General features: G+C 46.7%; 2 protein-coding genes across 3 annotated transcripts; one reads left to right on the top strand and one right to left on the bottom strand.

Annotated features, from left to right (window-relative positions):
- Positions 1 to 6,208: 6,208 nt before the first annotated feature.
- LOC146172279 (uncharacterized) lies at positions 6,209 to 18,340 on the bottom strand. 2 transcript variants are annotated; one of them, XR_014702561.1, is made up of 5 exons: positions 9,945 to 18,340; positions 8,380 to 8,445; positions 8,125 to 8,197; positions 7,366 to 7,440; positions 6,209 to 6,345 (listed from the first exon to the last, which is right to left on the bottom strand). XR_014702561.1 is itself a non-coding variant. In XM_084585951.1 (3 exons), exons 1-3 carry the CDS (start codon positions 10,224 to 10,226, stop codon positions 8,153 to 8,155), a joined length of 393 nt encoding a protein of 130 aa, XP_084442077.1. In that variant the 5' UTR covers positions 10,227 to 18,340; the 3' UTR covers positions 7,851 to 8,152. The 2 variants fall into 2 exon arrangements, 1 of the variants encoding a protein (XP_084442077.1); XM_084585951.1 differs by lacking the exons at positions 6,209 to 6,345; positions 7,366 to 7,440 and having other exon boundaries at positions 7,851 to 8,197.
- Positions 15,820 to 17,239, top strand: LOC146172280 (uncharacterized). Its single transcript, XM_084585755.1, has 2 exons — positions 15,820 to 16,092; positions 16,393 to 17,239. Exons 1-2 carry the CDS (start codon positions 15,926 to 15,928, stop codon positions 17,237 to 17,239), a joined length of 1,014 nt encoding a protein of 337 aa, XP_084441881.1. The 5' UTR covers positions 15,820 to 15,925.
- Positions 18,341 to 27,738: the final 9,398 nt, after the last annotated feature.

Here is a 27,738-nt window from a genome sequence, read left to right as displayed (position 1 = left end):
GATCATACACTCGGGAATCTGTCAATACTTTCCTACAGGGACTCTCCTTCATGAACAGGAACCCAAAGGCACACAAACTGCTTAAAACCCTCATTACCAAAAACAAGGAGAGCTTAGATGATGTTGATCTCGTTCAGCTGTCCTATGTCTCTCTTCTGCTAGAATCACGGAGAGTGCCTGGATTCAAGGTACGATGGTTTTGTTGAATAATTAGTTGTTTGACTACAATGCATGCCGGTAAACATATGTTGGCAGGCACCAATATTGGTGCGGACAAATCACTTTGAGTGCTCTTTTTTAAAAGGACGCTGACAATAAGTCTATGTTGGCCTTTATGAAAAGATGCTGCGTTCATCTTTATCCTGAAGCCAAACTTTGGAGACTCCAGATCATGTTCAATGCCATTTGTTTATGTGTGCTCAAAGTGACAGACATCATCCGTGACTCATTAAAACCTGCAATCAAGTAACAGATATCTATGCAAAAGCAGCCCTTAGCATGTCTTGTTCTTGTTGCCGTAGTTAAAGGGCCCATGAAAAGCTTGAAGTCGTGCTTAAGAAAGGCGCGCGAGCGGTCGGCGTGCCTTCACTAGTCAGCAAAGCGCAAAAAAATTTTAGGCTAACATCTTTAATAGCGCAGATATTCCATATTAAAAATGACGCTCCTCCTCTCCCGTCACTGTAGCCCTCAACTCATACACGCCGAAGCGCCGGCCAAAAAAAAAAAGAAAATGTCCGGGCCGACGCCCCGCCCATAATGCGTCACGAAGTGACGCCACCGACTTCGGTTTGTTTACTTCCGGTAGTGCTCCGATTTCTTCCCCTTCGTGTTTGCGGGTTTGCGGCGGTTCGCGTGTCGGTCGCCATGGATCGCATGGATCCCGAGCTCGAAGCGAGGCTGCGTGAAGCCGCTGCCGAGCTGGACTTTGATCCGTATGATCATACTCCGTTTCGTGATCCGCTAGACAGCGACGACAGCAGCACGCCATCGACTGGCCCTTCTGAACCACCCGCTGGCAACGGAGACGACGGCCTACCATGATGCGTTCCGTGGCGCACGCGCCACTGCACATAAGTTATTACAACTTTCTTATTTCACGAAATGCCGTTTCGTGTTTTCTTCGCGGCCTTTTCACATTTTACTTATGCGCAGGTGCCGCTGCGGCCGCTGCGAAAGCATGCCCACACCTGAAGAAGATGTGTGCTGCCGCAGCATGCCGGAGGTGCTGGTGGTGTGCCAGCAGGACGGCGGCTGCATTACGATCCACCCAGCGTTCCAAAGCGTGTGCCTAACGCCCGAAGACCTTCGGGCTGTGCACATTGCACTAGAGGAGGAGGGAGCGAACATCGATGGAGACGGAGATGTAAACAAGTAGGTAGTGCGGAAGCGTCAGGTGACAGATTCGCATTATTATTTTTGTGTGTGTGTGTATGATCCGTTTGCTGTAAAGCGTGGTATTTTCAGGCAGCATCGCTTCATAGCCTACCGCTTGTTTACCATGTGGATTTGGGGCAGGCTGGGCGAAGGCAACAGGATGGTCCTGCCAGCCTGCGTCGTTTGCCGGGTTCGGCGTGAATTTCCGTCGGCGAGCTACGTGGGATTCAGGCACCCTCCCCTTTAATCTCAGGTGATTGTCGCTTCACTGCATGCTGTATTCTAAACTTTATCACGTGTGCCAGGCGCACTGCTTCGAGTGGTGCATGGAAGTGCGTTTATTTTAAAGGTGGAAAAATAGAGAATGCTATTTTATGAACGCCAAGTTATGCACTGCGTCAAGTGTCTGTTTTGTGGCACTGTTTAAGAACAGACATCTCATTCCTCTAAAGTGCCAGAACTTGTAGATATCTAAGCAAGAAAGGTGTAGAACTGTTAGTTAGTGAAAAATAATGCCTGGGAAGAAAATTCAAATCCTAGTAAAAAAAAAAAAAAAAGATACACATCCAAAAACAATCCAGAATGGAGGACAATGCTGAGCATCGCCAAGTCTGCTTGAGCACATGCTTCCAAGCATCTACCATAAACATTCATTTATTTGGAATGGAATTTTATAGAAAAAAAAATTAAAATCGAAATACAGAATGCTTGTGCCGAGGCAGCGCAAGCATTCTGTGTTTTGATTGATACCGAGTGTGTGAGTGCTCAATACTGACACAATGAAATGAGTGCTTGAAGGTTTGTTTATTGATACTCCTAGCCGTGAATACATGACAACAGATCGCAGAATACATCCATTCCAGCAGTGGAGTAATACCGGTGAAGCACAGATCAAACCACAACTCTTGTTCCTGCATTTGCTGATCTGAATTATTAATTTGAATTTATTTACAGTCTAATACGCTTGCAGAGTGTTACATTTTTTATCTCCAAGCTGCAGTAATAGCTGGTCCCTTTCAGGTGTGTTTGCCAAAGTGTAGGGGCAGCACTTCATATTTTCAAAACGTTGTGCAGGTTCAACCGTCCTTGAACCAAATTTCATGAGCGTCAGCCATTGGCCGCAGTCACAGTTGCTGCTGCCACTTCGATCTTGGCTCGCTTGCACTCTTGCTCAGCTTTTTGGCAATCGGCTAGTCTGGCTTCTCTTTGTTCAATGGTCTCGGCAGGCTGTCTGGCACGGTTGCAACCTCCGTCTATAGTGAGGTGGCGTATGTCCATGGTGTATTTCCGTAAGTTTAATGAAGGAGAAGGAGTAGATGAAACATTAAGACGATGATCATTGTAGCGCACGAAAATGTCTTGCAATTAGAAATTGATGGAGGCGATGTTTACTGTACAGTGCGAGAGTGTGTTGTTAGTTTTACTACGAGGTGAGATAGGTTGTGGCAATAGCATAGTGCTCTCATGTCTAAGCTATAAAGATGACATTGTTTGCTGCACAGCGTGAGAGTTCAAAGTCAACATTGCATTCACTTTGAGGTTTGTGCACGGGAGAAGTCGAGCGAATGCTCTAAAAGCCTTGTTTTAGCTGTCTCGGCTATCACCAGCTGTCATGCCTGGACATAATCCCCTATTTCTTGATTATCAGCTGTATCTAACTGTGCATTACATCGCTCTCCTTTCACAGTGAATATATGTACACAAATTCTGCCAGCTAAGGGAGCCACTGCTTCTCATTTTATGGCCTGTACCGCAGGAATCACTTAGTTGGGCTGGGAGACCTTGTCATTGCATGTTCTAATATTTATTCCTCTGGCATTTTATAGAGCGAGGAGCTTCTTTCAAACTCATTCATTTGGCACTGTTGATAAGGATGTCTTTAACTTGTTCTCTTGCAATTTCTGGGGCCTTGGCTTGTTATCTTGCTTCCTTGAGATCTGTGAATATATTTCTAGTTTTTACTGTCGCTTTTCTATCCGCATATCTCCTCTTCTGTGGCTTCTTTTCATGGTCGCTTTTTCCAGTGTTGGTGTTTACATTTTATTCATCTGTGCAGGATAGTCAAAGGAAAACGAAAGGAACAGAAGAAGGAACAGAACTGAAGAATTTACAGCTTTGCAGAAAAAGACCACGATGAAATTTGCAAGGAGAAAAGAAGGGAGCACTTATCCAAGGGGAAGAGGTCACCTGCCTTGGGGCAGAGCATTCCGACCAGTTACGCGGGTGTGTGATGGTGGGCTGTTGGCTTTGACGGTTCCAAGCGGCCTCCACTGGCTTCTGCTTTGGTTATGTGGGCTGAGGCATTCCCCGTCTACGGTACGAGCAATGCACTTTGCAACACACTCTCATGCTGTGCAGTAAGCATCATTCTCTTCATCAAGTTCAAACTACAACATACTGTTCAGCTGTGCGGCAAACATTGTGATCTTCATGAAGTACCATCTGCACCACTCCTTCATTTAACCTGGGTAAATATGGCATACACGTACGCCATCTGGACGAGTGTGGCCGAGGTTTGCTAGCGTAATGTCGGACCAATTTAAGCAGTGTGACATAATTCGCAGTGCTTTCACATTACTGCATCTAAGCAGAATTGAGTGCACTCGTGCAATTTCTTTTGGAGGGGGGGGGGGGGGAGGGAGCAGTTCTTTTCACTGCACTAGAGTATGCAGGTTGTGCCACAAATTTTTCTCAAAGTTGGCAAATCCCATGAATCCTTGCAACTCATTGACCTTTTTGTAATTTTTTAGCATATGTAATACCTTTCCTGCAGTTTTGGTCTGTTCTATATTGTCACAAACCCTGCCTTAACGATTAACAGAGGCGCGGCATCCCCTTTACGGTTACCCGTCGTCCCTCTATGAGGTTTGAGAACACAGTTAAAAGTTAGGCCGGTCAACCAGTGAAGTGCGTGTGTTGGTGTGTGATCAAGGAATAAATTTATGCGTCACTTTTTCAACACACAATGGGAACATATATAGGTAGTAGTCCAAATTACACTGCATAAAAAAGAATAAAACACCAGGACATGATAGTAATAAAAAACGACTCAATAAATGACAAGAGAAAAAACCGACAATGAACAAACGCTGCGATAAAGAAGACTATAAAATAACAAAGCAAGTATTCCAGAGATAGTAAGGGCGAGAGTTACACAAAAACACAGCGTAAAATACTAAGCCAGGTCAAGGTTTAAACAAAGGCAAAAAGAATATTCAATTGACCAACAGTCTGTAGCAAAACGAATTCCCACAGCCTTCTTATCTAATGAGGTATCATAATCGCAGAGTTGGTCGGTAGCGGCGGCCGTACAGGGAGTGGGGACGACAAGTTGGTCGTGGGCTCGGTGAAAAAAACAAGACACTTTCCTGGAGCAAGCAGCCACGAGAGTAAACTTTTTTGTATAGCAGGCCATCACATAGGCATAGGCAAAACTGGCTGTTCGAGGTTGGGTCTTGAGCAGCAGCTAAGAACGACTCCAGATGCTGATCGGTGTGTTCCTCAGTTCAAAAGGTATGAGTATTTGGAAATCTCTGAGATAAAGCAGTGACGTAATGATCAAAGTTGTCCGCGTCGCATTCTGTCGTGGCAGGTGGCAACCAGGAGAGGCAGTCTCCATCTGCGTGCCGTCGGCCACTTTTGTATGAAATGCTGTGGTCGTATTCTTGCAAGCGAAGTGCCCAGCGGGCTAGGCGACTAGACGGATCACAGAGATTGAGTAGCCAGCATAGGGAATGGTGATCGGTTACTACTACGAAAGGCTCTCCGTACAGGTAGCAGTGAAACCGCTGCATGGCGAAAACAACCGCGAGACATTCCTGCTCGGTGATGGTGTAGTTGTGCTCAGTCTTGCTTAGAGTCCGACTGGCGTAAGCAATCACATGTTCAGTCATCATAGCGCTAAACGAGGACAGCACTGAGGCCTATGCCACTTGCGTCCGTGTGCACTGAAGTTGGAGCAGAAGGGTTGAAATGCCGTAAGATAGGATGTGATGTTAGGAGGAACCTCAGTTGTCGGAAAGGATGAGTCGCATTACCTCACCGACTTGAACTTGTGCAGTGTGCAAAATGGCTCCATTCTGCACAGCTAGTACACTGCAAGTCATGTACTTAGCGATCATCCCCTGCCAGGTCTGTTGTTGTCCCTACAAGCTTACTAGCAAGTTCTGCTTGCCTTTGCTGAAAAAGCTGCAAAGAAGGAGATGTTCAATTTAGAGGCTACAAACTTGCAGTCATGTGGTGCCTTAATGCATATTAGGATGAGGGGGGCAGGTTTCAAATGCTGCATTGCTTTTCACTTTTCTCACAGCACATTTACTAAAAAAAATATTGCAAAAATTATGCCTTCAGTACTAGAGCATGCAGCTGGTCTGTTAAACATGTAGCCAAAGGCAACAGAGATGTGCAGTAGCAGGTGCATTGCACTGCAATGCCTCCGCTGTTGCATATATGCTGCATTTTATATGTTTTATATGTTGCATTGTAGCTTCAAGTTGTTGTCATGAAAGGATGCGACATCTAGTTATCGAGTTAATGACATATACTTTGACTTGAATGTTGTATGAGAGATATCCTTATTGTCAAACCTCATTTCTGGCAGGTAGCAAGTATGCCCGTTGGTAGTTGTAGTAGGTCCTCTCTGTGATGCCTTGCACCCCAATGGATTGCAGGAACCGAAGAACTGAAGCTATACCGCAGCCAGAGAACAAGATGCCTGCAGCCAGAAGGACATTTCTTGCTGCCTTTCCTTCAACCAGTGGTTGGCTTTTCCAGAGGAAAGAATGCTGCAGTGAGCATGTCCCCTTCACAGTCACAAGGCTTCCCGCTATGCTAAAGTAAAGGGTTCTTGTTTGCCCGCACATTGTTCAGGTCTCAAGAAGCTGCCGCAGGCAACCCTCGAACACAAGGAATTTTCGCTCTTTGTAGAGGGGTTCCTCAATCGCTGACTGGGCCGTTTCATCCTGATGGTCGCTGAAAAAGAAGTCCAGTGATGTCAGCGATTGGTGCCATGTGATTGTTAATATTATGAACTAATACGTAGCAGCCGTGGATGGTCATCTCGGAATGTCTTGGCTGTAAAATGTGCTAAATAAAGCTGCTGTCAAAGTTTATAGTAGGTATGCATTTTTTTTTTCATTCTATCAACAGGGAACAGAAAAATGCCATGGAAAATTAGGTACACTTTAGGGCTACGCAACTTATATTTTTTTCACAACAGAATCAAATATCCTTGTGCATCTTAATGACTTGTTCAAATATTTGTGCAAAATTAAACTTCAAAGTGCATGTGATGGCTCCTTAGTAGCTCTAAAGACAGCACTAATGTACACTAGGCAGACACAGCATGACCATATTATGTAAGGAAAAATTGCCCTTTTGCTACCTGACGCAACTGTGAATATCCTAACACCACGTCCGAGATTAGTGGTGTGCAAGGTATGTATGAGGCATGGTCTCTATAGACTCATCAAGGCAATATTTGTTGACCCATTGTGAGTATTACCACATCCTTAATCATGTCAAGCCATGCATGAGAGTTATGAACGCTATCATTCGAATGGACTGTGTCACAGGGAGGGTATATTTGCAGGTTTGAATGAGTGAATATGTGACACATAGGTGACGTATTTCGTCAAGATTTCTTTTTTTTTTTTTTTGCCTAATGAACAGTGCTTAAATGACAAATTTTCTTGCCTGCCATAGCCAGCAAATGCACAAAAGTGGATGAAAGAAGTTCTGTTCTAACGAGCGGCCAGTGATAGCAGTAACTGGCCAGTGATAGCAGCCTGCCACCGACTTCTCTGGTGGCAGGCTTCTCTGTTTGAACCTTGGTGCTGACTAGAGATTTAAATCCAATAGACACCTGTGTGCCTGGAAAAATGTCATATATTTAAAATTATTCGCAAGCACCCCATCTACGTTTAATGTAATCAATCATATAGCTCTTTAATACATTTTCACAACACTACAACATCTTTATCAATGACTTACCAACAGAATGGCACTCCCACATTATGTTGCCGCAGTATGCGTGCGAGTAGTTGAAGGCCCCGCTGGTGATGCTTCCTGCAGACAGATATTCATAATTATAATGATGGTTGCAAATTTGAAATTTTTCATGCTTTCATTTTCAGGTGCTGTATAGAGTGAACTGCCCATAACAAAATGCAAACATTGTCAACTTGCTACACATACACAAATATTCTGAAAGTGGAGAACTGATATGACTAAAAAATTTGCACAGACAAGCTGTAGTTTGTGGAGTTTCAAGAGCCCTGAAAAATTTGGAGGCATGTTAGCAGCACAAACAAAAGACACAGTGCAGGACAGTCGACTAATACACTGTTCCATGAACCAATCCAGCAGCTCATTATTTTTGAACGTCTGGTCTCCCATGTTAATCCAGTTAATATATGTGCTCCAAGTTTCTTTTTTTGGTGCGCCAGTGCACACCAAAGCCTTGCATCATCCATTAAACAAAATTAACTATTTGAACTCCAAAATCTCATCTATACAGGAAGAGCTACATTTTAATTGCTTCCAGAGGGTGCCTCAAGCGATGATCGAGCTTGTGCATGGAAACAGACATAACATTTGCACTAATTTGCATAGCTTACTTACTCGGGCAATAGAGCGATCATATGCAATATAATACAAAGCTGTTCAGTACAGTTGAAAATTAAGCATGTACGTATGTCAAAAGACTTGCATCATCCACTGGACAAAATGAACTATCCAAAATATTCTCACCTCTACAGGAAGAGCTGTGGTATTTGGATCACCTCCGGTAGGTGCCTGAAGCAATGGTTGAACACGTAACTAACTGCATGAAAGCATAATGACATAGCAACAGTTGTGCTAGTTTATATAGCTTCTAGCAAAGCAATAGAGCCATCATATATGTGTGCAACATATTCCAAAGTTATATATGTGGCCTAAATATACATAAATATAAATATAAAAGTATATATACATTGTTATTAATACCATGATAACAGTACTAACCTGTCCAGAGGAAACCTGTGTAGTGCTGAGGTCTTTCGGGCTTCCTGGCGATGATGGTTTGCCATGCTAGGAAAAGAAAGGAAATTTGTGCGTAATTAACATTGTGTTAATGGCAGTTTTATTATTCTGCACATGAATGAGAATGAAAGGAGACAACAGTCTGCAAGTGCAAGGTCATAGGGGCTACCTTCTTTTTTTTTTTATCTATATACCACATTATTTTTCCTTCCACTTGGTATTTAATGATCTTTCTGCCTAAAATCGTTACATGACTCAGATCAATATCAACCACAAAAGTATTTTAAAAAAACCTACATTTACCTTGGACTTGACTGTTGGCTCCTTTCATTAATTGTATCATAACGAGCCAATTTCCCCTTCAATTTTCCGCTTCATGAATGAGAAAGACATGCATATACAGGTGTTAAAAGGCAAAGATCAAGAGTAGACTAAACGCACTGTAAAATAAGCATATCTTTTGGTGGATGGGGGGGCGGGGGGGATGCAGTTGGTCTGTATTGTTATTCATTTCAGTTCAGTTTAGTCGTGTCCGACTCTTCGTGACCCTATGGACCATGTCACGCCACGCTTTCCGGTCTCTCACTATCTTCCTAACATCACATAACTTCATCTGCAGTGCCTCGAGGATGCCATCTAACCAACGCATTCGCTGCCTACCCCTTCTCCGGCGACCCTCAACCTTTCCCAACATCAAATCTTTTTCCAGCGACTCCTCTCTTCTCATCAGATGACCAAAGTAGCTGAGCTTTAACTTTAAAATTTGACCCTCCAATGAGCAGTCAGGGTTTATGGTCGACAATATCGACTGATTTGATCTTCTGTTATTGTTATTAGTGGGCTGGTATTTTTTTATTACAAGTCAGGCTTCGTTTATGGGGTTCAACGCCCCAAATTCGACTCAAACGAGGCGCCGCACAGCACTGAGTGACATCGCACAGCACATGTACAGGTGCGGACGTAAGTAAACGGAGCAGCTAGGCTTTTTCAGTCAAATTAAAATAACGCCTTCGTCACTGGAGATCAGGAAATATTTGTCCGTGAAAGGGCACTTGCGTCTACTACCGATCCACGCATACCACGACTACCAGTTTCAAATATGCACCGAGTGAAAAATGAAGAAAAAGCGTGCTACGTTTACTTTTGTCCGCACCGGTACGCGGGCACCTTGCTTGCGCTTCCTTTGAAAAGCGGCCGCTGTGCCTTGGGCACAGCAGTCGACCACCCTAACCCACTGCACCACCCAGGCAAATTATACTGCGATTGTTGTGATCGCGTACACGTTAGTGTATGTTAATTCATGGTTTCATGTGCGCAGGTCGCCTTATCTTTTTTTTTTTTTTTTTTCCTTATCCGCGCGCCGCTGGGCGAGAGCTCCCTTTCATACATTTTCAGCGCCTTAACTTGTTGTGGTCCTCTAGCAAGAGCGGTTTGCGCGCAAGGAATCTGCGCCTGCAAAACTTGCGCTAGGCTTCATGCACTTCCATGCGAGATTCCGAGCCATGCTACGCGTGTTTCCATAATAACTCGCAACCCAGAAAACTTACCATTCCAGGGAGAAACTGCTTCGGCAAAGCGTCGAACTTGAGGCGTTGACGTCTCACGTTGAAGCCAGTTTGCTGCGCGAAACTGAGATTATACTGGTATGCGTCACGAGAAAAGTGGCGGCCACAAACTCTGAGCTCCTGGCGCTTGTCCGACGATGACAGCCCGACGCGTTGGAGCCAGCTTTCCCGCGTGACACCTTGCTTTGTAGGGACACGATGTCGTATTATAACATCTTTCCTGTCTTCGGCTTTACAGCCAACTACACAGCAATGATGGTCCATTGCAAACCAGAAAAAAAGCAGCAGCAGTTGGGATCGCGAGATTTCAAGACTGACAACCGGGCAACACGTGCTTTTGCGAGCAGACGGATCTCTCTCGGCCGGAAGTGTTCCGCTTCTATCAAGATGCGCGCAGAATTGTTACCTTTCTTTAATGTACAATAATAACTAACGAATAAAATACTACTTTCAGGAAGAATAGTGCTAATTTTAAAATCTATAATTGCAAAAATTACACGTGACGTCATATGGCCATGGCCAATGATAACGCTAACCCCAATGACGTCGCATGGGCTGGGCGGCTGAAAACGCACGGTGGTGAGTCGCCCAAATCGGCTGCGAGCGGCAATTTTCCAAAATTATTTGTAAATTACAGCTAACACGCAGAGCTTTTTGAATGTGATCTCGATGCTCACTAAGACCACCTCTAAACACATGTAGCATCAAAATACGGCCGTAAATGGCGTTTCAGGGGCCCTTTAACAGCATCAGCCAGCAGTTATTCCCGTATGACTATGTCACGCTGATTAGCTGATGAAATTACTGGAGAATTATTGAGTTTTTTGTCTGTTTCTGTATTCTATGAAGTAATTAAGGTTGAATAAACTTCTCGCAACATTGAAAGCATCAAAACTGAATTACCCTGTGTGCTGCCACTGCGGCTTTCATCGCATTTTCCAACTTTTGTAAGACAAAGCTGGCAGAAATTTATTTTCAGAGAGCGTGGTCTCGTGACAAATTTCGGCCAAATTGTAATATTGAGCACTATGAATTTAAGCTTTGGGATGTGGTAGAGCCTAAAGAGCTGCTGCCACTAATGCCTGACGACAAGCCGCAGTTGTCGTTGAAAGTGGCCGAACTGCTGTGCAACATTTATTTCAACCCAAAGGCAGACTGGCGCAATAATTTGGAGCGCAGCTTGCTTCTGCACTCTCTCAACAGTGTGGCCTTTCGTGTCTTCTACACCTTCCTGGCTGGCAACGCACCCCACAAGTCAATTCGTACGTGGCCCTTCCGTCTGCTTCTCTCAAAATGTTTGAAATTTGGTCACAGACCACAAAACGCAAGGTTAAGAGGTTATAACTGTTTGTCTTAGAGCGTGAGTTCTCAAACTAAGTTTCGCAGAACCCTTGGATTCCAAAAGCACCCACATTGAACTCACCCTCTCCTTTTACACAGGTAACCGTACACAACTCCCCTATCACCTCCTTGTCACTACCTCATTATTTTGTTACAATTTTCTATCAGCACTTGAAAACCCGGCCATTAACTTGATATTATCACCTTCATATTACATGTCGTCGTCCTGACACTCAATGACACATGCAAACTAGGTTCACTTCTATGCTTGTGGCTATGAAGATTAGTAACTACGCATAACTACCCCCTTCAAAATGTCCCCGACACCTTCGTGTCGTCTAGACCCGGCTGTGGTGTCCTTGAGGACGGCACACATCCCATGAAGTGTCGCGCACTTTCGCTTTATCTACTTGGGTTTAACCGCGTTAAACTCTTCCTTGGTTTATTACCCTTGCACCCTAAATGCAATTTTAAAGGTATATTTCTCGTTTCGTGAAGTCAAGCGGCACCTGCGGATACCACTTTCGGATTTGGCGAGCGAAAGTTGGGCAATTTCAGCCCTTTCTCGACCGCGCCGACGCGGGCACGGCGCAGCCGGCCCCTCCGCCCATGGCTAGGGCTAACTGCGACACCATGCCGACCAACATGGATCTCTCCGGCCCTGGAGCAGGCCATGTAGTCGAAGGAACCACCATAGCCGAAGCTGAACTCCTCGACGGGAGCTGGAAAATGCTTTCTCTGCAGAAGAAATTCGGACGCAAGCCGAAGATTGTTGATGACGTTGCCTCAGGAGGGACGCCATTGCCGCCGCGTTCCTCTCTGCCAGCGCCAGCCTCAAATGCAGAGGCTGACCCAACTAATGAAAAGGATGCGACATCCAACAACGCCAGCAAAGCCCCGACCGCCGCCCAAGACGAGGAAGGGCCCTATACCACGGCTGCCAGCTGGGAAGTACAAGATTGTATTCCGTCTCCGCTGCCCAGTCAAGATCACGGATTTTGGCGTGGCTCATCAGAAGCCCAGCTTCCACTTGTTAAAATCTATTGTCGAACGGCTCACGCAACAGCCTTCATCTCAAACAAAGACTTAACCCATTTCCACTTGAAAGGCAAAATTGGTCTCCTCCTTTAATTAACGCAGATGTATATAATCAAAGCGACATTGTAAGTAACACAGGGAGCGGGGAAAAAGTCAAGTATTTATATGCATCTTTTTGCCCCTGCGCTTAGATTTTTTTGCGAAATTAAAAAAAAAAATTCAATGCACTTGTTATGCCTTATTTTCGCTTTGCTTTCTGCCTTGATTTTCCATATTCTGTGATTCCCCGCATATTCTTTTTACTTAGTGGTCAATTTGATCATTGGTTTGTACATCTTTTTGATCTAGTTGCTGCAAGGAAGCGAAAGCCACCTAGAGACAGAATGCAGTATGTGCCCACATCCACCAATGAAGAGGTGAACAACGCCGCTGAAGGTCTTCATACCGCATCAGAGACAGATTTGCTCCCCGAGTAACTCACACAGAATCACAAGATATGTCATCGGACAACCTCCAAGTCAACCGCTCAGATTTATCTTTGAACGTCAGACGTCCAAGCTGGACAGATGGAACACCCATAGCTAGTGAGACACAAAGGGAGTTTGCCGAGTTGAAAAAGCAGTTCGCAGGCATGGAAAAAAAAAAAATTCGCCACGCTTCAAGAACACCACGCATTTGCTAAGAAGACAATCCGAAAGCTCAAAAAGCAAATTCAGAAACATGAAAGCAAGGCTGATAATTTTGCAAAAAGTACACGGTTCTTGAATGCAGACCAAATTTCCGCACTTTCGAAAAATAGCATGCAGGGTCACACGTGGTCTGCAGAGACAGTTAAGCAAGGGTTGCAAATTAAGTTTGCGTGCGGCACGAACGGATATGAGACATTGAGGAAGTTGGGTTACCCTCTTCCGTCTAGCAGGACTTTGGCAAAGGAGGATCCAGGGTTCCTTCCAGGAATCCTTCAAGAAGTTTTTGGCATCATGAAGAGCAAGTCTGAAACTATGGAAAATGTGGATAAGGACTGCGTGCTGTTTCTACACGAGATGGAAATTACAGCGTTTTACTCGATCGAGGTGAAGACATTCTCCTTGCAGGTACAACACTTCCTTCGACACCAGAGGAGCCCGCCAATCATGCTTTGGTATTCATGTTGGGAGGAATTAATTAGCGTTGGAAGCAGGTTATCGGGTATGAATTCACCGGGAAACACTTAGAAGGTGCCCTGCATAAAGGCTATGTGCTCGACATCGTCCGGCGCTGTAGCCAGATCTCCCTTCGAATCCGTGCAGTCACATGCGACATGGGATCTGCAAATCGAGCGATGTGGCGCGAATTAGGATTTTCGAGTCACAGAAATTCTACCACAGTGTGCTCAATACCGCATCCATGTTTCAACGGTAAAGAGCTTTTCTTCAGTGCTGATGCAGCACATATGTTGAGAAACCTACGAGGGGTTGCTCCAACGTTTTTACACTGAGCGATGCCACCATGCTCGACAACAACCTACCAAACGTGAAACTGGAGCACGTACAGGCAGTGGTAGACTATGACGCAGAGAGGGAACTCAAAGTTGGCCCTGCCCTGTCGGAGGTTCCTGTCAGCTGCGGCCACTTTACAAAAATGAAGGCTGGAGTAGCTCTTCAATTCTTCAGAGAAGCTGCACCGGCTATCCGATTTTTGGTGAAAGAAAAGCCGCTTGACCCGTCTGCCGAAACGACAGCATGGTTCTTGGATCTGGTGTCAGCGCTGATGTCATCACGCCATCCCACTTTTGCTTTAAGCCACCGAGGCATGGACAAATATTATGCTGCTCTGAAAACCCTGCGCCTTGCAGCAGAATCAATACAAGGGATGAATATGGGCGCCACATCTCAATGGAAACCATCCCAAGCTGGGCTGCTCATTTCCACAACAGTTGTCCTTCGCCTTCAAGAAGTGTTCCTGGGCAATGGAACGCTACGAGTTTTTTCTAACGAGCAGGCTACTTCAAGACTGCCTCGAAAATCTTTTTTCGGTAAAACGTCTAATGAAGCCAGTGCCGACGGCACATGATTTAAAATGTGCTCTAAGGCTTGTGAGTGTGAGCCAGTTTCTACATACACCGCGAACGACAAGCTATGAGCGTGATGATCGAGAGTGCCTCGTCGATCTTCTTTCTCAACCAAACAAGCAGTGCCAAGAAAATCTGCCTGAAGACATAGATGACTCAGATTTTATTCATTGCAGAACTGACGTCACCGGAATGTTCCATTCTTTACTACCTTGCAGGCTTCATCCTGAAAACCATCTTAAAGTCAGTATCTTGCTCCCAGTGCAAAGATGCTCTCATCGGAACAGCAAGTAACGAATATGCCTCGTTGACAACTCTCAAGGAGACTGTGAGTGACGGACGGGACTTGATTTATCCAAGCAGTGAAGTGATCCGCACTCTCAAGAACTATGAGGAGTACTTCACAGGAGTTGTCGCGTGGTGCACCAACAATATACGCACGATGAAGTCGCCGCTGAAATCACTCACAGAATACTTTGCGAAGGTAGACCGGCCAAGCCTCAACACATGCGCAGATCACAAGGGCGCAATAGGCAAGATGCTGATAGCTACTACGCCTCCATCTGCGTCAGCATCCAGCCATGCGTGCTGGTGGTCACGGAAGCAAAACTTGTGCTGGTGTCATTGCGAAACAAAGGAAGATATTCGCTATACTTTCGCTGTCTCGAAATACGAATGCATCACCGAAATTTTAATCTTACTTTTCATCTAAACTGAAAAATTAATTATTATCAAAGATAAAGTCCAATTCAAGCTCCCACTGCTAGCCGGGCCCCCTCAGTAAATCGCCACGCAGCAAACGCGCGCCTCGCGAACAGCGGATGCAAGAGAATGGCGCTATACTCGGGGACACTTTTTCTTGAACGCACCATCTTCCTACGCAGCTGAATATAGCCCCTAGTTACACGAGCAGTTTTTGCAAAAACAAATTGAAATCATAGCGCCAGTTATTTACGTTATATTTTTATCATGAAACCGATTTTCTGAAATGCATTTGTTATGCCTAAAACAGTTTTCTTGGTTCCACCAGGTTTTCTCGTCTGATGTCTATCGCGGGTTTTCGAGATGCCTCGACTTTGCAGACAAGATGGCGACAGCCGCCTGTTCGGGTCGTTCTGGTTCGTCCACTCCGCAAGTGTTTTCACCAGACAAAATTCGAGTGAAGTTCGAAAGACGCTGGCTTTCGAAGCAAACGAAGGAAATGATATGCAATGTCTATGCAGGCGTGAGGAGTAGTGACCCTGGACTAACGACCGCTTGCGCGTACCGTAAAGTAAGCGATCTGACCGGAGTGAGTGAGCGTACCATCGCCCGCATAAAAAAAGAGGCTTTGTACAACGTTCTGCAATCGCCAAAACGAAAGCGGCTGAGGTGGACGCCCGGAAGCGTTTCCAAGAAAACTGGGAAGACTCGGCTGCAGCGATATGACTCATTTAGTGTCGGTGCTTTGCGGCGAAAAGTTCATAAGTATTTTTTACGGAACGAACTGCCGACTGCTGCAAAGATCCAGAACGACGTCATAAATGACCCGGACATGGGCATGCCGAACGTGTGTGTGCGTACAATGCGGAGGATTCTAAATGACATTGGATTTGCTTTTCAAAAGCGCAAGCGGAACTCAGCGCTACTTGAAAGAGATGATATCATCACGTGGCGGCGAAAGTATATACGAACCATTCGGGAGATGCGGAAACAGCACCGGTACGTACGAATTCTTTCGTGTATATATATATAAAAAAAAATGTGACTGTTTGGATCAGCTCACCTTTTAATCGTGTTAAATTTGCTTGCTGTGCACATACAGTATCACGTTGACCCCCTTTTCCCAGCGGCGGCGCCTCCTCCATCCCTCAGTCGCCGACATGAGAGCTGTGCATGCAACTGATAGCTAAGAATTTCCTGCGTCGAAATTCGAGAGGTGCATGAATACATTACTCGTCATCATGGTAATATGTACGTACTTCTTGGCTACAGCTTATGCGAGATAATTTTGTTTTGCAGTACCATCTACTACATTGATGAGACGTGGGTGAATGCTGGCCATACGAAAGATAAGGTTTGGACGGACACGACCGTGAATTCACGAGATGAAGCATTCCGGCAGGGCTTGACCACTGGTCTTCGCGCACCAAGCGGCAAAGGTGGCCGGGTCATCATTGTGCACGCTGGAAGCGAAGGAGGATTTGTCGAGGGAGCGCTCCTCATTTTTCGGGCAACCAAAGGAGCTGCTGATTACCACTCAGAAATGGATGGTACCCGATTTGAGAAGTGGTTTACTCAGCAATTTCTGCCCAATATTCTACCAAACAGCGTAATCGTGATGGACAACGCTTCTTATCACAGCGTCCAACTGGAAAAAGTGCCGTCGACAAGTAGCCGAAAAGCGGATATTCAGTCTTGGCTTACGGAAAAAAACATACCGTTTTCGAATGACCAGTTGAAGGTGGAACTCTTGGATTTAGTTAAGCAACACAAGCACAGGTTTTCGGGAAGCCGCATTGATCTTCTGGCCAAGTGCGCTGGCCACGAAGTAGTACGGTTGCCCCCGTATCACTGTGAGCTAAATCCAATCGAACTGGTGTGGAGCCAGGTGAAAGGCTACGTCGCTTCAAGTAACACCGCGTTCACTTTGGCCGCTGTGGAGGAATTGGCACACGATGGTGTGTCCCGTATATCCCGGGAAAATTGGTCGCGGGCCTGTGCGCATGTGATAAAGCTGGAGGAGGAGGCATGGGAACTGGATGGTGCCATCGACAGCCAACTGGACAGCCTAATAATTGCTCTGCACTCAGATTCCAGCTCATCTAGCGAAGACAGCGACATAAGTGGCGTCGAGGAATTGGAATGAGGGCATCAGTACTGCTGAAAATTGTTGGTCGTTCACAGCTGCGCGACGTTTTAACTTCCCGAAGTAACCTAGGCTATGAGGGACGCCACAGTGAAGGGCACCTGATGTATTTCAACCACTTGGGACTAACGTGTACCGACATCGCACAGCACACGGACGTTTTCGTGTTACCATTGATATAAATACTGCCGCCAAGCCCAGGATCGAATCCACGACCTTGCGACCAGCAGCCGAACGCCAAAGCAACTGACTCCACGCGCGTGCTGCATAATTTGCGCAGACTATATTTTTCTTCGGTGAAAATAAGTGCCTGCAGTTAGTTGAGTGCCAGCAAATAAACAAGACATTATTTAAATAAAAAAAAATCCTCTTTTCCGTCCCGCAGTGCTATCACATGGTTTTGTAAAATCGTTTTACTGTATTTTGTTCGCGTATAAAAATTAAAGGTGTCTTTTTTATTGGCGCTTTATTTATTCCCACAAAACATTGCGCATGTACAACCGAAACTGAAATCCAAACCGAAAGCCGCGCAGGCCACGCGGTCGAACTACATGGCGGAGTGATACATTTAAAGACGCCCCGCCTCCCTACCTTTGCGCCCATTGCCAAGAAAAGTTGTCCCCGAGTATAGCAGACGACGCGGTTGTCCTCACCCTAAGCAGAGAGGGGCGCGCATCGAGGCACCCTAGACCGGCTCCTCGTGCGCTGCCATCTCGCGTCCAAGCTGCAAGCGACGTACTGGTTTTAGAACATTTTAGAACAGCCGGACGACCGACACGAAGTGCTCGTCCCATCGCGGTGCGGCAAATTCTCCGCGTGTCGGCGCGAGAAGGGGAGCGATAGTTTAAGCGATAGCAGCGGCACATAGTCCGTTCGTGGAACTATTGTCGCTGGGTGTGGGATAGCGTTGGATGCGAAGGTACGGAAGCGAGTACGATATGCGTGACAACCGTGAAATGTAGCGCGCATAAATACCGTATTTGCTCGAGTAATGAGCCCACCCCCCAAACGAACCCGCCTCTCACTTTTGCCGCTGAGAACTTGAAAAAAAAAAAGAAAAGACGCCAGCCGATAGCGCGTCCATCCTTTTCGCTTTTTCGCGCCGTCGCCACCCGGGGTGTGTGTGTGCGTGTGGGAGGGGGGGGGGGGGGGGGGGGGGGGGGGAGGAATTGGCAGAGTGCCGGTGGCCTTGACTGCCGGCCGGCGGCGGCTCGCTTGGCTCGCCCGTTGTGCGCTCGTTTTATCAGGCAGCAATTGGGGTGGGCGCATCCACAGCTACAAATTGATTGGACCGTGTGTAGCAGCCAACGCCTTTTGAAGCAAACAATGCTACAAGGCCGCGTCATGATCGCGGCTGACCGCGTGCTTTCTTTGGCGACTGATGGGGAAAAAAAAAAAAAGACTACTTGCTCCCGTGTACTGAACCCTAACATTAAACTGACGTCGAAGTTTCTTGAAAAAAAAAAAAAAAAAAAAAAAAAACGGGGTCCATTACGCGAGTGCACTTCTGCTGATCATTGCCCGATTGCATTATACGCGGCTGAACACTTTCTTTTTTTTTTTTTGTCATATCTGTTATTCCAAAATTACACCTATTATATGCGGGTCCGTATTATACGGGCTCTAGGGTAAATTAACAATATGTACATCTGTATACCTGTTTTACCTGCTACGCTCTATCATTTCAGCTCTACAAGCCTAGTGCAGAAGTGCCCTTTCGCAGGAGCGCAAAATGGCACATCTGTCCTCAGCAAAGGTGCGAACGAGAACTGAATGATCTAGCTCCTGCGCACCACTGCCCGATTGCAGTGAATGCTTCTCTGGACCCATGAGTGTGGGTGCCAAGCTACCAGTGGCTTCACCTCGCAGCAACAGCGTGGGCGGGAGTGCACCTCGACGAAAGCTGGTCAAGAACCTCCTCCGCAATGCTATTGTAGAAGTCCATACACTGACCATGCCTGCCGCGGCGCCACTGGGAACTGAAGGAAAGCTTTTGGGGAACTCGGCACTGCTGCGTCGCAACACACGAGAACAAATATGCTATTATTAATGCGCAACACAGATCAGTGGCCAAGCTCTGCGATAGCTCAACTCACAATGGGAGTTGTGACAACTCATCTCTAACCACCAGTCTCGCGAATGACAACCTCGCGTGTGTTCCATGATAATGTGCAGACTGCAGCGTCCATCTATTACGCAAGGTGGCGACAGCAACCAAAGGACGCTGGCCCAGAAGGAATGAAAACCAGCACCAAACGGGGCTCATTCCATGCGACCACCTTCACCCCTACCAATGACCTCGGTCCATGGGTTGCTGTTCAAAGGATTACAGCAAGCAATTTTATGCCAGCAAACTATTTTATTGCGCGTGTATTTTAGTTTATGTACTGCATTGTACACTGAACAAAAAATAGCTTTATTGACTTCTTTATGTTGTGATTTTTTAGAGATGGAACCGCGGAACTTCTGTTGCTGCGGTTTTTGGGGAATGGCAATAAGCGTGGGCGGCACTCGTTTCTTCTGCCGCTCCTTGGTTTCTTCTACATCGCACACCTGCTTCTTCACACACGTCGCAAACTTAATTCATACCGGTACATATCGCCCCACAAATAAGCAACATCACCTGACACCACGCCACACAGCCTTCCATTCACCTGCCTACCCTATCCCTCCACCGCGACCGCTGCCCATCAGGCTCGCCTCATGGGACCTCCCCTTTCAAAATGCGTACGATATCTTAGTGTCATCTAGAAATGTAAGGGCTGTTTACTCAAGGCTAAAGTTCCGCTATGCAACATTAGCAATGGATATACGTGTCCGCCATTACCGTCAGGAGTGCCAATTCTGAACGATGTCGCTGAACGGTTAGTTCTTTTGCACTAAGAACACATCTGTATAGTAGATGAATTGCAACCTGGCTGCAGGGCTACAGATGCGGTTATCCTTGCACATAAGTAGGCTGTTAGTGCACGATTGCAATCTGACGGAGGAAATGCAACAAAGATCAGGACTACAAGCAGCATCATATTAGCTAATTGTTGAGTATAGAGGGCGCTATTTTATCTATCGCGAGCACAACCTACTTTCATCTATATATAAGCATCGTCATCGGAATAAACGGGTGTCATTTGGTGGCCCGCGCCACACAGGAATCTTATCGTCATTTCTCTCTTAAGTACCGACGATGCGGCGCCACCACACTAATGATCTATAAATTTGGTTGTCTGCTTCAAAGCGCGCCGCAGATAAAGACATCTAACCTCCAGTTACTCCTGTTTTACATCACCTGTAGCCATAGCCATTGTGATCATGGACGAATGCCGAACCGATCAAACGTCCGTCGTTGTACTCTTCTCCTTCCTGCATTTCGTATGATTATTGCGTTTTCCTGAAAATTCAGGCCATCGATGTTGTTGTACTGACTATATTGCCCTTCAGCAGAGCTTCTTCTTTCTTTGCACAATCATACACTCTGGAGTCTGTCAATACTTTCCTACAGGGACACTCATTCATGAACAGACACCCAAAGGCACACACACTGCTTAAAACCTTCATTGCCAAAAACAAGGAGAGCCTAGATGATGTTGATCTTGTCCATCTCTCCTATGTCTCTCTTCTGCTAGAATCACGGAGAGTGCCCGGATTCAAGGTACGATGGTTTTGTTGAATAATTAGTTGTTTGACTACAATGCATGCCTGTAAACACATGTTGGCAGGCACCAATATTGGTGCGGAAAAATCACTTTGAGTGCTCTTTTTTAAAGGGACGCTGACAATAAGTCTATGTTGGCATTTATGAAAAGATGCTGCGTCAATCTCTATCCTGAAGCCAAGCTTTGGAGACTCCAGATCAAGTTCAGTGCCACTTGTTTATGTGTGCTCAAAGTGACAAGCGTCATCCGTGACTCATTAAAAGCCTGCAATCAAGTATCATATCTATGCAAAAGCAGCCCTTACCATGTCTAGTTTCTGTTGCCTTAGTTACCAGCATCAGCAAGCAGTTATTCCAGCGTGACCATGTCATGTTCTATAGCTGATGAAATTACTGGAGAATTAAATTTTTTTCTGTTTCTGAATTCTATTAAGTGATTAAGGTTGAACCTCTTCCACAGCTCATTCTGCAATGCACAGCCTTAGTTCAAATTTGCTGTAGTGTTCGTTTGTAAAATAGATGTCCTATTAGTGAATGCTGCATGATACTAAGAGGATTGCACGAGCCTTTCTACTACTGCCGAGATCCTTCTCTAAGCAATGCTGGTTTCCACAGAGGTTACTTTTCCTTTCCCCATAAACTTCTCGCAACATTTAAAGCATCCAAAATGAATTACCCCGTGAGCTGCCACTGCGGCTTTCATCGCATTTTCCAACTTTTGTATTTCCAACTTTTGTAAGACAAAGCTGGCAGAAAATGATTTTCAGAGAGCGTGGTCTCGTGACAAATTTCGGCCAAATTGTAATAGTGAGCACTATGAATTTAAGCTTTGGGATGTGGTAGAGCCTAAAGAGCTGCTGCCACTAATGCCTGACGACAAGCTGCAGTTGTCGTTGAAAGTGGCCGAACTGCTGCGCAACATTTATTTCAACCCAAAGGCAGACCGGCGCAATAATTTGGAGCGCACCTTGCTTCTGCACTCTCTCAACAGTGTGGCCTTTCGTGTCTTCTACACCTTCCTGGCTGGCAACGCACCCCACAAGTCAATTCGTTCGTGGCCCTTCCGTCTGCTTCTCTCAAAATGTTTGAAATTTGGTCACAGACCACAAAACTCAAGGTTAAGAGGTTATAACTGTTTGTCTAGAGCGTGAGTTCTCAAATTAAGTTTCGCAGAACCCTTGCATTCCAAAAGCACCCACACTGAACTCACCCTCTCCTTTAACGCAGTTAACCGTACACAACTCCCCTATAACCTCCCTGTCACAACCTCATTATTTTGTTACAATTTTCTATCAGCACTTAAACACCGTCCAATAACTTTACAGTATCACCTTCATATCACATGTCGTTTTCCTGACACTCAATGACACATGCAAACTAAGTTCACTTCTATCGTGGCTATGAGGATTATTAACTATGCATAACTTCCCGCTTCAAAATGTTCCCGACACCATCGTGTCGTCTAGAACCGGCTGTGGTGTCCTTCAAGACCGCCGACATCCAATCAAGTGTCGCGCGCTTTCGCTTTATCTACTTGGGTTTAATCGCGTTCAACTCTTCCTTGGTTTATTACCCTTGCAGACTAAATGCAATTTTTAAAGGTATTTTTCTCAAGCGTTGAAATCGGTATCGCAATTAAGCGATTCACTCCCATAACCGTCCTGAACATATTTACTTGCCTTTAGGAGGTGTCACCGATATTCTGCATCATTATTATGCTCCGGAATTTGCAGTGCTATTTAAAATTCGCTAACAAGTTTTAAACCATGTAATGCTGCTTGATGTTATTTGTTCTTTTTTTTTCGTCTGTACATAGAGCTCGCAGTACAGTTCCAAACATTGGGACCTCTTTCTGTAACCTTCTGAATAATCAAGTGGCTTATTTATTTCTGAATAAACTTTGAAGTTTTGAAGAATATTTCATGTTTTCAATGTTCGCTATTTGCTTCCTAGTATCAACACACACGCGATTCATGCCACAGACAGACTACCTAGCGCATAAATTGGTGGAATAACACGTAAATTAGCTTGACGAGTTTCCCTTAGATAAACGATATGCTGAAGACCTTCAAGTAAGCCACTGGGGGTGTAAACACTCGGGGGAGCATTGAACAAAAGACATATTGTAACGGGTTGCAAAGAAGAGCTATGTGATAGGAAACAAGACAAAGTGGTGTGGCGCGCGCAGAAAGAGGGACGACTGACAGCTGACAGGGTGCCCCTGACGTCCCATATGTCCCGTTTTGCCCGAAGGCCTTCGGCGTAACAACTTGGTGCAGGCTTGCTGGGTACGATGGCCCCTTCGCTTCCAGGAGTATATACCTTCAAGGTGGTGTATAAGAGCGGCCGACGCACTGCCACGTCTTCCCCTAACCACCACTAATTGTGACACCGACCACTTTGGTGATTACATTTCGGCTGTAGTTGCAGCTACAGCGCATTAAGTCTCGCTCTTTCTGCTCCACTCAGTGATCTCACGCAAAGAACCACCGCAGGTGATAAGTGATCGGCGACGGGCTAGACCCCTTTTTTCTGTGGGCCTGGCCACCACGCAACCCCCTCGACATCATATAGCTGTTTTTCCGAAGTGAAGAACCCTGTATCGTCGATACCCTCGCAGAAGCTCGACAACTGGCACACCTGCGAACCATTGCTTCACAACAGCCATTCAAGGAATGTTGCGGTAAATGCTGTTAGCGTGTAATTTATGCTCCGGGCAACGCTGTCTGGCTTTCGTAACGGCTACGACAGCGTGGCCTTCACCAGAAACTTGGCCCATAATGATGGACCCTATGTCATTTTTACCCGCATCAGCGATATGAACTATACAAGGTTGCATGCCTCCCTCCGACAGGTCGACGTTCAAAAAAGATAGAACTATCCCACGTTGCATGCCCGAAGCCCTGCATAGTTTGTATTGAATACCATGACTGCATGCGCTTTTCCGCATGTAAATACTTTGTAAAGTGCCCATCCTCGCTAACCCCCTCCCTGTAAGCACTTCTGTTTTTGTAAGAAGTAAATAAAAACAAGAATAGTAATCCCAGCATGGGGAAGCTCAATTTAGGACTTTGTCGCCATTCTGAGCGTGATGGAATAATATTCACAGGAAAGAAAAACCAGAAACTGATATCACATTGTCGCAGCTATAAGGGTCGTTAAGCCCTATTTCGACTTTCTCGGGCGGGCAGCAAATGCATATTGTCACGATGTTGGTGACTGGGGCTAGCTTAACTGAACCGGTACTGGCGAAATTCCACGGTCCGAATTCTAGCTATCTCCTACAAATGCGGAGCCGATTCGCTTAGTCTTTCGCTCCGAGCGCCCACTGGCAATATATTCGCACGTTAACATATTTATAAAATAACGAAGAGGGAAGGAATGCTTCGGGGCCCCTCGGTATACACTGTCCAGGAGATATATTTTCTTACCATCAACAATAACGGCCCCGTTCTCCAGAAAATCCAGCGTTGGCGCTGCGAGCGGAAACTCAAGGGCATAACACTGACATCGCGCGGGTGACTGGTTGTCGGGTTGTGCGACGTCATGATACCACATGACATGGTCGAACTGGAAGGCGCTGTAACTCGGGCTTCGATATTAGACGTGCAGGATGAGATGTAAATCTAGCCAATACGCTTGGTTAAAGCGGGGGAGTCTTTCCCATTATGTGGATGTTGTGGTTTACGACTATATGCAAATCAAAGTGTGTTTGGGATAATAGAGACACAAATCACGTGATAGTAATTTAGCGGGTAGCAAAGCGCATGCGCACAAACGAGAATCTGCAAGGAATGCCGAGAAACCGGAACCATTAGTGCAGTATTGTCATACCATGAAGCGGCCAGCAAAATAGTGTCGTCGCTGCTGCGTTTGACGGCTGTGAAACTTCGTCGCCCTTTTTTCCTTGAAGGTTTGTGCTACAGCTCCGTGTTGTAGCAGAGCATGACCGAAGAGCCGGCGCTCCTAAATTTGCCAGCGCTGTGAAACTCCACATGTTAAAATTATACCAGTGCACAATATAGTGAGCATAGGCATCCAGAGCATTAGTTGCAAATCCTGAGAGCAGGCAGCATGCCCCGATGGTCAAGAAGTAATTTTTAGGGCTTCAGCTATGGCCTGTACAACTTAAAACGTGAACTTTCATTATAAATGTGGCCGAGGTAGTCAGTTCGAACCACGTTAGGAGTATCGCTTTTTTCTTCTACAAATTGATTACTTTTCTTTAGCTTTTAATGTATTTGAGGTGCGTTGTTACCTTTTAGTTTTTCCTTTTTATCCGAGGCCCTTTTTTTGCCGGGCGACCAGCGCAGTCGAGCGGTCTGGTTAGGGTTAACGGGAGCTCGCAGTCAAAGCGTTAAAGGCGGCGATTGTTGGCTCAGAAGTGCGAACGAAGGAGCGTGTCTGCGGCAGCGGATTTCGCTCGGTCGCTCCGCCGAATGCTCAAGTGTAAACGAGGCATCAAAATGTCGGCTGCAAACATCGCTCAGGTGCTGTATGCATGTTTGAGAGTCGCTGCTGGCGTCGAAGGGGCCAAAGGAAGTAGATCGCCGCGCTGTGAGAACAAAGGCATAGAAAGCAAGCGGTTCTACACGGAGCGTTGGCCTCTCCTCGGGTGTGCAACTGCCGCCGCTGCGGGCAGGCGGAGAATGCTGGGGAGAGAAGTGCGGTCACATGGTCGGGGCCCAAGATCATTTGAGCTTTGCAGCCGGTATATACGCCCTGTAGAGATCGTGTATCCCGTTGTTTGCCGCGGGAGTCCCACCTAGTAACCCGACCGTGCCCAGCAAGCGGTGCCGTCCATGCCGCCGCAGCGAGGCGACGTCGTGGCGCCAGCGGCCTGCACGTGTGGCCGCGGCGGCCACACCATTCGTCGGGGTTGCGTTCTCCGTCAACACAACCCCAACGCCATCCGAGACGGATATCCAAGGTCGGACGATGCGTGCCGCCGCGGTGGAAGCGGTAGATCCCATTCCCCCCTTCACTCGTCTGGGCCCGGCGCCGTCACCTGAACGAGTTGTTGCCACCGGACGGGCAGTCCTGGAGAGCTAAGACTGCTGTGCACTCCGATCTGGGTTCGCGTGGGAAAGATAAACACAAAAGAATCCCCCCCCCCCCCCCCCCCCCGCAACAAGGTTGGACCTATCCGCCTCTTCGACTCTTCCCGATGCCAGCGCTAAAAAAAAAGAAAAGGCTACGCTTATTGCATGGTCGAAGAGGGCAGGATGTGAAGGACTGGACTTGTAAGAGCACCCGGCCCCATTTTTACTGTCATTCCGCTATACTGCTTTGACGATGTGACGTCTTTCTGTACTTCTTTTTTGTGTTAAAAAAGTTTGACAGCCGACTCCCACCTCAGAGTGCTGGCAACAACACCTGCAACATCATCGACTCAGAAGGATACACATCCGTTCTAACCAATCCCACCAGCTGTCCCACGCAAGAAGTCATACTTCGCAACATTGGTCTGCGACATCCGCGACGAACACCTCCAGCAGAGGCTGTTTGCGGACAGAGACTTAGCAATGTACTTTCGACCTGGCTCTGTCAGCGCGGGAAATGAGTCGAAGGAGTAGCGGGGACTCAAGGGAGCGACGAGCTCCGCAAAAGACATCTCGAATCGAAAAAGAATGCAATAATTCACCGCAGCAACGACTCTGGTTTCGCTGTGACGGCTGACAAACCTGGAAGTTTAATTAGCACGGCGAAATGCCGCTTTTGTTCCAAGGAGGGTCACATCGAGAACGCGAGCATATTCCGGAAAAAGAAAACCAGGAAAGTCACGCCTAGCATACCATGCAAGGAACCCACACGCTCAATCGATGAGTAGCGACTACGAGCTGCAAGCAGTGAGAAGAGAAAACCCCGTCTAATATTCCTTGTCGACGTGAAAGTCGAGGGAAGGCCTCTGAAATTCGAAGTTGCCGCATGTTCTCAAATCAGCGAGGCTATATACACACCTTCAAGAATTACCAATGGACGCCGCAAAACTCACGAAAGAACTAACCCCTTGCCTTGCGCACTTGGTCGGGAATTTCGGACTCTCAAATCGGCATAAGTTGATGTGCGATTCAAGTCAAATGACTACGTGCTACATCTCTTGGTAATGAAAGGAAATGGCTGAAATTTGCTCGGAGATGACTGGTTCTCGGCGCCGGACATCCGCGTGGACGGAATTCACCAAGTCACTGCGCCAGAACAAGAGGCTGTCGCACGGCATCAAAAACGTCGCCTAAAGCACCCGATCGGAAGCACGCGACATCGCACACAGTCCACGCCGACTTCGCGTTTTGTACGGTAACCGATGCACGGCCGCTACACCCCACTCCGAACAGCTGCGGCCCAGCAAGACGAATAACCAGGCAGGGCAAGTCAAAATAAAGCTCCGCCAAGACCCTAACGTGAACGTCGTCCACCCAACCGATACGGCGACCCAGTCGAATGACGAAGGGGGATGTGTACGTTGACCGACGCATGGCCGCTCCAGCAGCAGTGTATCCCTCGCACTTGCGAGCCGACCGCTTCCGAGATACTGGCACTCGGTTCCCCCGGGCCCGCAATGCGCGGCCGAACGAAACCCGAGCCGTACGGTTTCATGGAAGACGACCATCCCTGGGAAACCGTGTGCGCGACAAAGGCGCCAGAGGCACAAGTTCGCTCGCGTTTCTCTCTTTCGCTCTCTCTTGCAAAAGTTGCAATAAAGATGTAGTCTCTCGCTCGGAATATAACTGTTTCAAAACGCACAGGCGATCTTATATATCGGTCAGTCCAAGCAAAATGCACCACGCCGTTGCGCTCCACCACCTCCCATTACATAAAAAAAAAAAATGAAAACCTATCCGATTGT

Source organism: Amblyomma maculatum, unplaced genomic scaffold (assembly GCF_055883805.1).
Source record: "Amblyomma maculatum isolate TAMU_Amacu unplaced genomic scaffold, ASM5588380v1 scaffold_13, whole genome shotgun sequence".
Classification (NCBI taxonomy): Eukaryota; Metazoa; Arthropoda; class Arachnida; order Ixodida; family Ixodidae; genus Amblyomma; species Amblyomma maculatum.
Note: the sequence above shows the minus strand (reverse complement) of the source record. Positions and strands in the feature narration are given on the sequence as shown.